Source organism: Protobothrops mucrosquamatus, unplaced genomic scaffold, assembly GCF_001527695.2.
Source record: "Protobothrops mucrosquamatus isolate PMUCROS unplaced genomic scaffold, P.Mucros_1.0 scaffold_257, whole genome shotgun sequence".
Taxonomy (NCBI): Eukaryota; Metazoa; Chordata; class Lepidosauria; order Squamata; family Viperidae; genus Protobothrops; species Protobothrops mucrosquamatus.
Window position 1 is genome coordinate 2,627,273 of NW_015386333.1, and position 13,826 is coordinate 2,641,098.

The window sequence follows — 13,826 nt, forward strand, 5'->3', positions numbered from 1 at the left end:
CTTTCTGTGTTGTCACTGAAAAGCTTCTTAAGAACTCTCAAAGATACTAAAGAATTACTTGGAGAGTCAGAGTGACATTCTGATTAGTTTCAAACCAGGAATAGAGAAAATTAAATTCAAGTTTCTCATCAGTTTGAAGTTCAGTTGATGACCTTGTATCAATTATTCTCTCACTCAAAACTAACCCCTGTTTTTGGAGATAATTATCAAGTATACCCTTCTGAGTTCTAAATAATTGAGGAAATAATGAGATCAGTGTGCCTTCCTTTTTTCAGATAAGAGAGCAGCAAGTTAAATTTACCCCAATACTTACCATGACAAATATATCTGTTTTCTTTAATATTTATAATTAAAAAAATAAAAGCGAATGCACAACTCTTTTAAATAGTTACATTATTCTCCAAGAGCACTTGTTTAAATTGTGCATGCTTAGTCAGAAAAATGGCCCAGAATTATTAATTTGAGCTGGGTAATCACATAAATCACTATCTAAATAAAAAAAATGTCTGAGGAAAGTTGCAATTCTTATTTAAAAGCAGGATTTAAAGACAGCCATTAATACTAAACCATACAATATTTAGATTGTGATGCTTGTGACTATGGTAATTCATATAAACTATATCAATCAGTTTGTGCAAATAAAATACACCATAAATATTTCATCTGTTATTGTTCATAAGTAATTTAATAGAAGTTTCCTACATGGCTGCTAAAAAAGTAGGATAAATGATTAATTGCAGTTAACAATTCACAAGGGAAAGTTTGTACGATCATGATATTTCTGATAGGGATCATTGGCATACCATGTTCTTCTTTTCCAGAAGGAAGTAGTCATTTTATCAAGCATATTACTCTGTGTTTTGTTGCAGAATACATGTTCCCGTAAGCGCTTCATCCGGCCAGCCTTTTTTTTCCATACCTTTTTCTTGTAACCAGCCTATCAACCAGAAAATAAAAGATTTAAATCTCAAAACACAGATGCCTATATATAAAAACACAAATTATTAAGACCTCTATAGAGGCAGGCATAGTCTTCATTTTGATCATTTTCTATTTCTTTATAAATAGGAAAGGGTGACTCATGCACATAAGAAAATCCTATGTTTAATGAAGAAAACATTCTTACCCTTCTTCTTAGCCAGAGGCCACAATGCAATCGAAGAAATCTCTTAACCACTGGTTTCACAGTTTTTCTTTTTCCTTTTCGCAAGCTGTAACTGATAACTGTCCTTACTTGCTGATGAAGGATGTTTTGAAGCAGAGGTGTCACTCTAATATTTATATCGAATCAAGAAAATATAAAACCAATTCACTACTTATGTAATGTAAAATTTAATGTATTAATTCCTGCCCGAGTAGACAGAAAATGTGCATCAACAATTCCATCAGTTCTTCAAAACATTGACCTTCTATTCTCAAATGTCTTTATAAAATTATTTTTGTCATATAAATGATACTGAAAAAACAATCTAGTCAATAATGAACAAAGCATACAGCTGCCTTCCAGAAAAAAGCAATCCCCCCTCACATTTCCATCACATCTGTATCACAGAATTATGTTTGCTTTTACTGATTCTTCTTTTATGCGGGTCTTCCATCACTATAATGCTACTATGCCTAGAGATTGTTATACTGTATAGAGATACTTATTTAACCATCTAAGTAGAGTTCTTGATATTTTGCAGAGGACAACTATGTTCAATCCTTAAACACAGTATGGAGCAGATCAATAATGAAATATCTAATAGAACAGTGCCCCCCCTTTTGGCACTAGGGACTGGTTTCATGGAAGACAATTTTTCCATCGACAGGAGGTGGGGGTGGGGGGTCAAGGATCAGTTTGTGGCCTGGGAGTTCGGGAGTCCTGGTGGGGGGGGGGGTTTGAGATCAAGAACTATTTCACAACTAGTGCCATAAGTGGACTGATTCAACCATTGTACTAGCCATGTTTTATGCAATTGTAGTTTATGGAATAAGCTACAATTGGCTGGATTTGCTTAACATACAAGCTAAAACCAAACAAAAGACATTATGAATAGGCATTATTATAAATCTACTCAATTGAAGTTAAAAGAGGCATTTTATAGATAAATCATTTTCTCCTGGTAAAAATATCTTACAAACAAAACTGTGAAAATAATGAAAAGAAAAAAGATAGTAGAATATGTAATGTTGCAAACTCTGACATTACAAAACACTATCTCCCTTAATATCTGGCAGGTCTCTACCTTCTTAGCTTTCCAGAAATCTGGCACTGGGATAGCAATGTTAAAGCCTGGGGGACTGTATAGTTGGATGGAAGTTGCTGAATTATGTGCTACATTTTTCCTTTTTGCTTGTTGGACTATTTTATCACTGTGTTTTTATTATTGCTATTAGCTGTCCAGAGTGTGTTTCACAAGATGAGAAACCTTATAAATAAAGAAATAATCATACAGATATTAAATCCATAATTATGAAAATTCAAATCTGTTAAACAACACTTACCTGTTTACTATAGAGAAGGAAAGTTCAGATGAAGTACTGCCTAAAGATAGAAAAGGCTTTTTGATATAACCTGTGGATGTCTGCCTCTGAGAGATATGAAATGAAGACAGTCGATAAATTGGGGTTACAGTGCATGAGCCACTGTAGACTGAAGGGACCAAAGAGCAAAAAGATCGTAAAACTACAAAAAAAACAAAAAAACAAAAACAGAACATGAGCAACTCAGCACAAGTTGCAGAAACTTCTTTCTGAATTATCACTCATAATTATTGTCCATTTAGGAATTATGAGGTGTTATGAAGAAATTATTCTATCTCGATTAAGAATCAGAATGGGATTCAGAAGCAGCAATTTTTAATAACAGTGGAGCAGATTTGAAGAAAGAGTGAATTGTCAAGAGAGACCAATTAGATATATAGTAATGACAATGCACATTTTTTTGTTTTTTATTCACTGGAAGATTGATAGGGGAAATGGTTATTTCCTGTTTAAATAGCCAAATTAAGCAGATAGCCATTTCAGTATTCATGGCTAGCAAAGCCATGCATGGAAGAAAAAAAAACCTACAATACTATCAAGCTGGTTCACATCATAATTTAAAATATAGTTTTTATATTTGTGTTTTATAACACAAAGCCATACTCTTGGACTGTTTAAAATCAATATTTTATTCTATAGTGTTCTATAGCTATCATCCCTATATCATGTTTTCACATCATATTAAGCAATGATTTTCTTAATTTTGGCTGGGTTCATCTGTCATAAATAAAATCAAACAAACCAATTATGTCCTAGAACATTGTGTGAAGCCACTTGTGAGTTTATACTTCATTTCAATAAAATTGTTTCTTCATGCATATTTTGTTCCTCACCTGCTTTGGCATATTAATTGTTGGGAATAGACTAGATACAAAGACTTGGATTTCCTCTCTCTCTCCTCTCCCTCCATTTTTAATAATTTCATTTTCCTATATTTCCCTCGCATGTTTTACTCCTAAGTAATAAATCTAATAAGCAATGCATTCTGTTTCAAGATTGTGTCAAAACATTAAGATGTATGGGGCAGCAGTGCTAATAAGATGAATTAATACAATTATTTCATAACAACATGAAATAGCTCCGATATGAAACTGAACTAATAAAACAGTAGCTTGCCAGGAAATGTGCAAACCAGCAAGTCTCCGCTCCTCCATTACAACGCCAAACCTCTACCATAAATCAACTTATGAAGAGCATCTTCATCTATCTTTACTTTTGTACAAAATAGAGTAATTGGGATGGAAAACAACTTGACCACAATTTGGATAGCAATGCTAGTCAGAAGCTGTAACTGCATCACCATCCAACTACAATCTCTCATTGATACTTCCTTTTGCCTGCAACATGTACACCAGTCACTTCATCTCAACTATTTTGACCAGCAGGCCCAACTATAAAAGCCAGGCGGGTGCTCTTTCATGCTTGAAAATACACTTGAAATCTTCATTTTGCTAGTAAGCCCAATTAAACCGAAGTATTACAATTGAGCTGTACAGCAAAGGTGGGGAGCCATGGCCCGTTTATGGCTTGTGGACTTCAACTCCCAGAATTCTTGAGCCATCCATAAAAGGGCCATAGTTCCCCACGCCTGTACAGCATCTCAAATAGTACCGCCCCTGCATACAGTTACACGGTTTTAGAGGCATTTATAATGAGCTCAAAGATTTCGCAGCAGTAAGCTTTCTTTTTTTGGTTCCTTTACTCGTCCTGAACTACCAGACCCAAGAAATTTCCCTTTGGATTTTCGTCTCATTCACTGACCTGAAAATCGCCGCGCCGCAGCAAACGCAGCCATCTTTCTTCCCAGCTCTCCGTTTTGCCTCGCTACGGCAACTGTAGGGAGTCAATACTAAACAAAAGCGAAAGCGACTTTACGCAACGTTCTGCAGTTCTTTATCCCTTGCATGTAAAAATCAGGATTATATTTTTGTCATATTATATTGCAAAATAATGACCAATACAATGTGTGTAATGTATAAACTACTGAAGACTGAAAATTCATGATTGTAGATTTGCTGCCTTTTGAGGTAACACAAGATTTTCTTTATAGTGTATATATATGATCACTGCTTAGCTTGTCTGCCAATTCTCAAAGCAACTCTTAAATTCTATAACTGTATTAAATATAAAATCTTATACAGAATCCATCTATTTGACATGATCCACAAAAGACTATCTGAAAATAAATTTGTTAATCCCAAAGATGTCACAAGATTTGGGGGTTTTTTCCTACAAAAGAGTGTCAGGAAATTTCTTTTGGAAATTAATCCAAGAATATCACTTGTGAGTTTTAGTTATCTGATTTATTGGGCCACAGATATCATGCTAGTCTCTAATAATACTTTTTTATTTTGGGTGAGTGTATTATATAAATGCTGTTAACTGTGGCTTATTCACTAAATCTCAAGCAAAACATGATTTAATACATAGTATAAGCAATTATTACCATGTTTGACTTGCTTATCCAGATCTGATGAACACTTAGTAAGCTGTTTTCTCAATATGAAATGAAATTCCAGGCATTTAATTTTTTTTTAAAGTGTCATTAAATCATTGAATTATTGACTCACATGATATGCTAAATCATAGTCTCATTTATTATTATTTATTTTGTATTCTGCCTTTATTGTTTTTACAACTAACTCAAGGCAGTAAACATATCCAAACACATCTTCCTCCTGGCTTTTATCACTAAGCCTGGACTTGAACTCTCTTTCTAGCCTGGTGCCTTAACCACTAGACCAAACTGGCTCTGATTTAATGAGTTCTTATGACCTGTCATCTACTCTATTACACCAAGTTCTTAATCCAGGTCAGACTTATATTATTTGAACCTCCAATACATACATTCATATCCCTCTCACTATTGCTTTTTCAAATAAGTAAATTTATGCAGAGTATAGAAAAGAATAAGGAATAGCAATGCAAAGGAATTAAAAGTATAAGAAAAAGAGGGAACCACCCATAAATATAGTTTACACCAAGTCATTCACTGTACTTCCCCATGCTTTCTATCCTAACAAAATGTCCTTGCTGCCACAACTATAGCATTGTCTTTTGTTCTATAGATTTCTCAACTCTCTCTTTCTTTTAGGCTATCCTCAACTCCACCCAACAACATATGACTTTTCAGTTTTCTGTTTCCTATTGACCCATCTACTTTCCATTTACATATGGAAACAATCATGTGGGCAGAAAAAATACAGAATTATTTTCAGATAGTGAAATGCTAAAACATAAGGATACAAATACATTGAAGAACATAAATGTTTATCTACTACATTTGGAAAAGATAAAATTAAGCACTTTCCCAAAATAATTATCACAAGTACTGGTAAGAGAAGTGGGCTTCTACTTCAAGTAACCCAAATTCTATATCCCGAAGGTGTTTTTCAAAAGAAAACTGGTCTTTTTTTTTCTTGAAGATGTTTCGCTTCACACCCAAGAAGCTTCTTCAGTACTAACTGAAGTTCAACCATGTACCACTGTAAGGTCCCAATCCCTTACTTAAACTTGAGATATCATATCAATCTAATAGATAACCCAAGCGGAGACTTCTTGATCAAGCAGCACTTTATTTGATCAAATTAAGCAGCTGGGTAGCCAACAATCTGGAACGCTGGGAGAGTTATGTCCAGAAGTGCCACGCATTAAAAAGTTGGTAGCATTGCTTTATAAACTTCGTTAGCCAATGAACATCAAGCAACAGAGCCATTACATCATAAAGGAGATATAAATCATTCCTGTACACTCCTTTATTCCCTCCTTCAGTATATCCCATCCATGTACATGTTTCCCACACTTGCATGAAATTTCTCTGGTGCAAAAGCCGATTACCAAAAACAAGAAGGCAACAGTTAGACTAAATAATTTTCCTTTGTTCCAGAACCTTTCATTCCCCCCTTTATTTTCATAACAGAATGCTTTCTGTTACTTGGTGACCAATGACATATATTCCTTTGTTATTAAGGTGATAATCAGGACCTTGGCTGGCTTACAGGGTTTATCACTACTTACAGAGGATCCTATGACCTTCATCCCAAGATAGTAGAAGTAACTGTTCTTTGGATAACAGGAATCAAAGATGGCAAAACCAAAAGACCTCTAAATGCTAACATAACCAGAAAATTTTCCCCTTGCCAATCACCAAAGATCTCTCCAAACCAGCTTGTGTCCATGGCAGCTGTCCAGGTTTCCACAGAAGCTGGGTGTATTTCCTTCACACATACAGGCAGCAACATGTAAAAGGAAAACCATATCCCTCTTTAATTTTGTAGTGTTATTTTAACAAATTAATTTTCTTTATCTTTCTGTATGTGTACTTCTCGTTAATGGAGGTTCCTGCACAAGCATAGTTAATGGAGGTTCCTGCACAAGCATAGTATAGAGAAGCAAAACAGCATTATGTTATTCTAAATGCCCTTAATTTGTAATTATTCCTACTACAGCTTGCAGTCTAATAATTCTATTAAGCATATAAACAAGAGTCCTATTACTTATACATCTATCTTCTTGCCATGTAGTAAGTCTGTCTGGGGCAGTCCAGTTGAGGGTGGCATCTGTTAGATTGGTCCATAAAGTAAACAGTTGAGGAATGTTTGCCATGGGAGTTTGGGGTTAGGCCAAATCAGTGGTAATCCACCAAAAAGATACTGAGGTGCTCACCTACAAGAGATGTTCACACCTAAGTCTCCCCAAGGTTTTTACCAGAACCTTCTGTTTTTAAAACAGAGGCTTCCCACTATGGAAGTGGTCAGAGTCCACATGTTGGGTCTGTTGGTGGCTTTTCCCAGTGAGATTTTGACTAGTCAGGGTAGTAAAATTTATTTCACATGCTTCCCATGTTAGTACCCACACACATATAACAGTTAATCACATTTAGAAATGAAGCAATTCTTTTGGGGCAGATCAATAAAAAGATTCTTTGATACTGAGGAAATTTCAGTTGTGGTTTCCAGTTCACCATAAAAAGAATGAAAAACTAGAAAATGTTTCTAGGACAGTGGTATAAAGTGTCAAGTTGAACCCATATTTGTGTCTGGTTTAATTGATAGCTGGTCCAAACGATGCTGAGAAGTCTGCTGGTCTGGTTATCTCAAAGCACACCAGGTTGTAGGAATCAGTGTTGCACTGAGAAGTGCTGACTCCTTTAATTATATTGAATTTTCCTTTGATTGTGCCAGGTTGGGTAGGATGTAGTTTGCATTAAATGAGTAAGCCTGTCTCCATACTTAGTCCATTTAGCTTGATTATAGTCAATAGGTTTAACATGCATCAAAGGAGACTTTAGCACTATCCATAAGTCTCGTGTACTGGAATAGAAGACAAAACCTGCGCCAGATTATGCAAATACTGAATAACATTCTTCTCTTTTTCACTGACATTCTTGAACCTTCATGTAACAAAAACCTCCCATCCATCATTTCAAACAGGACAAGGCAAATTTTCCAGAGTTGAGGCCTGTATTGAAATGGCCTCACCACTAGATGTCATAACCTGTCCAGCCATTGTGTACCATCCACAACATCAGCCAAAAACAAAATACATAATCCTCCACAACAACAACAACAACAACAACAACAATAATAACAACAACAACAACAACAACAACAACAACAATAATAATAATAATAATAATAATAATAATAATAATAATAATAATAATAATAATATCTTACTAGGAACTGCTTCCATCCTGCGATGATATCTGTAATACCATCAAACATCCACATCTGCCTATCCCAGGACCTTGGTAAGGACATGATAGGTAGACAAAAATGTCAAATGCAGTCTGAACATCTGACTGACTGTGCGATGATCAATCATCAATAATAATAATAACAACAACTTTATTGTCACTTTGAATGTACACCAATCGGCATACATCAAAATGAAATTTCGTTGCATACAGCTCTCAAATGGTCATCACCTCCGATATACACTCCTTGTTCGTGGCCAGGTCAAGTTTCAGATCATCCATTTTAGTTTCTAGGGAGCAAACAATGGCAAACAGGACAGATGGAAATGGAGCTCCATGTGGATTAGCCCTCAAATTAGCTTGTATTCCTGCACGACAACCTCATCTCCTTTCCTTTTTCTGATCCTGTCTCTTCCACCTTTTCCTTAAAGAGGCCTTGCTTCTTTTCATCCCTGGAGCATGCTGCCACCACCACCAACTCCTCCAAAAGCCTCTCTCTCTTCCTTTGGGCCTGCTGACAGCTTCATCCAGCTCCTTTGTTCCATAAGCACCGGGACCTTTTCTCCTTTGCCTCCTTTGGAAACAGCCCTGATTTGCAATAGAATCCGTCGCTGGGCCAACAGTCAGATCTTGCTGCTGGCAGAACATTCATTTCCTTCGTGTACCTGCATTCAGCCTCCCATGTACGTTTTCTTCTCTCAACTTTACGTAACTTTTTCCCTTTTACTATTAATCTTTCTTTCCAACTTCCAAAACTATCCATAAGTCTCTTCTCCTACTTACTAACAAATTCAGAGCCTGGCTCAGAACCCAGAACTACAGGGAGGGAAAGCCCCCCCCCCTCAGCCTCCACTAACATTCTCTTCTCCCCATTCAACATCCACCACGTCTCTTTCTTATCAACTTTGCTATAACCGTCTATCCATAAACAATCAGGCTGAACCTTTATCTGCAATTCTATCCAGAATCAACATTCATAAAGAGATAAAAAAAACTTATTTTTCAGTGCAGCTTCACAAAAGAAAAAAGCAAGAAGGCAACAGTTAGACTAAACCAGGGCTTTTCAATCTTTTCACCCATTGTACCACTTTTAGGATATGGCAATATCAGAGTACCACCAGTCACCTAGCAAGGTATCAAAAACTTGATGACCAAAAAAAAAAACAAAAAACCAATGGCACTGAAAAAAGTGCCCCCCAAGGCACAGCCGAGCAAGACACCTGCCAGCCCATCTGGCGGCGCTCTTCCTCCTGTCTGAGGTTTTCATTGTTGTGAGCATTTCTGTTGAGGATTGGCAGTGGGGGTGAGGTGGAGGGTGTTTGGTTTTTATTCCCCCCATCTGCTGGGTGGTTGCAGCAGGTTTCGGTCACTTCACATGACCCCGAGACACTGTGACCATCAAAAATATGAATCAGTTGCCAAGCATCTGAATGTAAATCACAAGACCCTGGAGATGCTGCAACATTTCAGCTGATCGGCACTTTTTCTGGGCTCAGCAGAAGCGCCAGGATCAGCACCGAGCTCCAGCTGGAGCCTGGTGCTGATCCTGGCGCTTCCACTGAGCCCTGACAGTCCCGAAGAAGCGCTGATCCTGGCGCTTCCACTGAGCCCTGACAGCCCTGCAGCTCCAGCCATCTCTCGCTCAGGCTTGTGCGGTGCTGCCACTGGTTCAGCTCATTCCCCTCCCCTGCTACCACTTTTCTAGGATGGTCGCGTACCACCTGCCAGGTGCCAATGTACCACAGGTGGTACCCGTACCACTGGTTGAAAAGCCCTGGACTAAACAATTTCCCTTTGTTCCAGAACCTTTCACAACCATGATCTGGATGACTGAGAATCTCCATAGATCAGGGATGTCAAACTCAATTTCATTGAGGGCCGCATCAGCATTATGGTTGCCCTCAGGGAGCTAGGTGGGTGTGGCCAGGGTGGGCGTGGATGGAGTGGGGGTGGCCTATTGGATGGGCATGGCCAGCACTACATTGTTTGTGTCAAGGGTGCCTATGGAGGCCTGGGCAGATCTGAGGGTCTCTGGCAGAAGGGGGTGGGACCAGGGCAAGTGCCAAGGCATGGTCCACTGGAGGAACCTCACCGTTCCTCTCAGACCATGCGGGGGGGCTGGCTGGTGATGCAGGCTGCCCGGAGCCCTGGCAGAAGAGGTCAAATGCCCAGCCTGGCCCTCAAGCACCTGTGGCACCAAGTCCAGCCCCACTTCCCCAAGGGGGCGCCCAGCTGTACTTACCTCCTCCTCAAGACTTCTGGTGCTGTGCTTGCTCTCCTTAGCCAGATTGCTCATGATGGGTACGAGGGCAAAGTCAGAGGGAGGACCATTCCCTCTCCATGGGAGGAGACCCGGCTTTGTATCCAAAGCTTCCTTAGCAATAGGATGGGAGACCCCCAGGATAGGCCAGGAGGAGGAGGCAAGTGGATGGTAAAAGGGCAGCAGGGCAGTGTGCTGGATCAATATAATCCTGACCAGAGTATAGATCTGTATGTTAGAATGTTTGGCATTTATAGGATTAAATGCTGTCTCCTTAAGAGATGGCTTATGGGTAATGTAGTTTAGCTGTTCAGTGAATCCTATGTTAATAAGTCAGTGGGTAGGGCTACTAAGTTCATCACAGGATATCCTGGCTATGTGCCAGCTTGTGTTAAATTGTCTTTGTGCAAAACCAACCATGCCGCACGCATGGACATCATCTGTAATCAGGCTAAAGTGAATATGGAGGTATTACTGATTTTACCTACGAAAATGGACAAATGTACAGCATCCAGATGAAACTACAGAATCGTGAGTTCTGCCAAGTATTCCTGGAATAAATATCTGTTTAAAACCATCTTCGTTGAGTTATCTGTCTGGTCTTGAATTACAAAGTATCTTAGTTCAGGATACAGAACAGGGCAGGATTAAGGCAGGACTTCCCTCAGACCCTCCCTCTCCTTCTTTCCTTTCTTTCTTCCTAAGTACAGAGTGGTGGGAAAATATTTGAGATGAGGGAGGGAGAAAAATAGGCAAGAAACGCAGCTGGGGAGGTGTCACCCTTCATGAGGAATGAAGAAATGCACCATCGCCTGGAAGTGGCCAGCAAATGGCCCTCGCCTACTTCACATATCTGAATTGGTGGGCTCTGGGGGAGGGGACGCCATGAGCAACGTGAGAGTCGACGTTACCTACGCAATGCTGTCCAGCCCCCAGCCTGCCTGGTTTCAGCAGGCAACGAGGCGCTCTCCTCACAGTGCTGAGAAGCTGAGCCAGGCAGCGCGAATCTGAAAAGAAGCGTGACGCCACCCAGCCCCCAGCCTGCCCGGTCTCGGCAGGCAGCAGGGCGCTCTCCTCATAGTGCCGAGAGGTTGAGCCGGGCTGCCTGCTGAAACTGGGCAGGCTGGGGGTTGGCAGCATTGCACTTCTCATCAGTTTCGCGCCACCCGGCTCAGCTCTTGGTGCTGTGAGGATAGCACCCCGCTGCCTGCCGAAAACGGGCAGGCTGAGGGCTGGGCGGCGTCATGCTTCTTTTCGGATTTACGCTGGCACTGTGAGGAGAGCACCCCGCTGTCTCTGAAACCCTTCCCTCGGAGCCCATCAAGCAAATATGTGAAGTAGGTGAGGGCCATTTGCAGGCCACTTCCAGGCGATGGTGCATTTCTTCATTCCTCACAAAGGGTGACACCTCCCCAGCATGCACCCAGGGGGTGGGGCTGATGCGGCAGGGGCTGGTTCCTCGCTGTTTCCAGATGGCCTTGTGGAGCTAAGATTGAATGCATTTCAGCATAGATGGCCACCACAAAATTGTACATTGGCTCCCGGCCAGCCTGGGCCAGGGCCAAGGCAGCGGGGGTCGTTCCCTGTTTCCAGGATGGCTTTGCGGGCCACATGAAACCACTTTGCGGGCCACATCCGGCCCCTGGGCCGTGTGTTTGACAAGTCTGCCATAGTTAATGTATCTCTTTTTTTAAATTAGTTTTCTATTGTTACATTTCATTAGTGCTTGATAAATATCGTGCTTGATAAACATTATCTGGGTTACTTTTTGTTTTGCTTAATAATACAAATTATATTCCTAGTCTCTACACCGTTTTTCCAGTCATTGATAAAATAAATTCCATATTTCAAAATATTCTGTATCTTTTTTCTCTTTAATCCTCAGTGTGAGTCTGTCCATTTCAGCACAGACCAATATCTTCTTATCTCTTCATCTGATGGTGTTTTTTCCTTCTTCCAGTGCTGAGCAAATACAATCCTCACTGCTGTCAATATATGCAATGTTAGATATACACTTTATCAATTTTTTCTGGTACTATACCTAATAAGAAAAGTTCAGGTTTAAAATCTATGTTTCTCTAACATTTTTTCTAACCAAGTGTGTATTTTAACCCAAAATTTTCTTGCTTTACCACAAGTCCATCACAGATGGTAATATGTTGCCCAGTTTTTGGTTACATTTCCAACATTTACTAGACATGTTTATGAATATATTTGCTAATCTAACCGGTGGTAAGTGCCATCTATAAATAATTTTATATAAGTTCTCTTTATAAGAAGTTGTCATTGTTAATTTATAATTTCTTTCCCACAGATTTTGCCATTTCTCTAATTCTACATTATATCCATTTGTTTGCCTATTGTGACATTGTTTCTTTCACTTGTTCATCTTCCAATTTCAAATTTAATAAGAAATTATATAATTTCTCAATCAGTTTTTCATCAGAGGTCAGCAATATCTGATCAAACATTGTCTGGTCTTTATAAAAACCATACATTTTAAGATCTCTATCATATTTAGATTGGCATCTATCTAAAGTTGAGGGGAAGTGGAGCTCACGGCCAATTTTGTCCTCCGAGGGAGCCCTAAGAACTGAAAGCCACCCCAGACAGGCAGCTATAAAGGTGGGAACCCCTGTAGATCACGAGCGGATGGCAGTCGGCTCGTTTGATCCGGGGAAAGCCCTCCAATCCGGGAGGAGAAAGATGAGCCGTACTTTTGTGGCTAGTTGGAAGCCATTGACAGTCGGAGAAGAAAGCTGGCAGCACATGGTTAGCACCAATTAGCGGAGCATCAACATCATGCTTTTGATCTGGGTGAAACTATTTTCTTTTTACTTCTTTGGACCCCTACTCCCTGAAACTGATAGACTCCTATCATTTATTTATATTGACTTTGGAAGTTTTGAATAGATAAGATTCAGAAATCAAAGGAATCAAGATAAAAGATGAAAGCTATAAATTACAAGCGTTTGCAGACGACTTGGTATTTATCCTAAAAGAACTGCTGGAAACAACCTCGAAATTATTGAAAAAGATAGAGGAATTTGGAGAAGTAGCAGGATTGAAGATAAATAGAGAAAAACTAAAGTTATAGACAGATTATGTATCTCAATTGATAATACTGGAGTCAAGTTAGTTCATTGTGAGATTTTACTCTCGGGGTCCTGCGCCTGCAGGATGAACTTATTCCTCTCCAGAGGAATAGACTGGTAATGTACGTTGAACACCATCAACGGACCTCGCTCAGATAGAGAAACACACGGACAACATGTTTCTTCAGGTGAGATGGCATGCGAGAGCTCCGAAAAGCCTCTGTGCCTCTCTTTTATTGGTCTATAA

At 39.5% G+C, this 13,826-nt stretch overlaps 1 protein-coding gene across 1 annotated transcript; it reads right to left on the reverse strand.

Annotated features, from left to right (window-relative positions):
* Positions 1 to 666: 666 nt before the first annotated feature.
* MRPL35 (mitochondrial ribosomal protein L35) lies at positions 667 to 4,356 on the reverse strand. The gene is made up of 4 exons (XM_015831499.1): positions 4,288 to 4,356; positions 2,488 to 2,668; positions 1,127 to 1,271; positions 667 to 937 (listed from the first exon to the last, which is right to left on the reverse strand). The coding sequence occupies exons 1-4, from the start codon at positions 4,319 to 4,321 to the stop codon at positions 749 to 751; spliced, it is 549 nt and encodes a 182-aa protein (XP_015686985.1). The 5' UTR covers positions 4,322 to 4,356; the 3' UTR covers positions 667 to 748.
* Positions 4,357 to 13,826: the final 9,470 nt, after the last annotated feature.

Excerpts from the sequence above, each read along its gene's own strand:
- MRPL35 (XM_015831499.1), bottom strand. The coding sequence starts at position 4,321 with ATGGCTGCGTTTGCTGCGGCGCGGCGATTTTCAG. Across the intron at positions 2,669-4,287 it reads TGCGGCGCGGCGATTTTCAG|TTTTACGATCTTTTTGCTCT; the intron begins GTCAGTGAATGA and ends TTTTTTTTGTAG. Across the intron at positions 1,272-2,487 it reads TCCTTCTCTATAGTAAACAG|AGTGACACCTCTGCTTCAAA; the intron begins GTAAGTGTTGTT and ends TATAAATATTAG.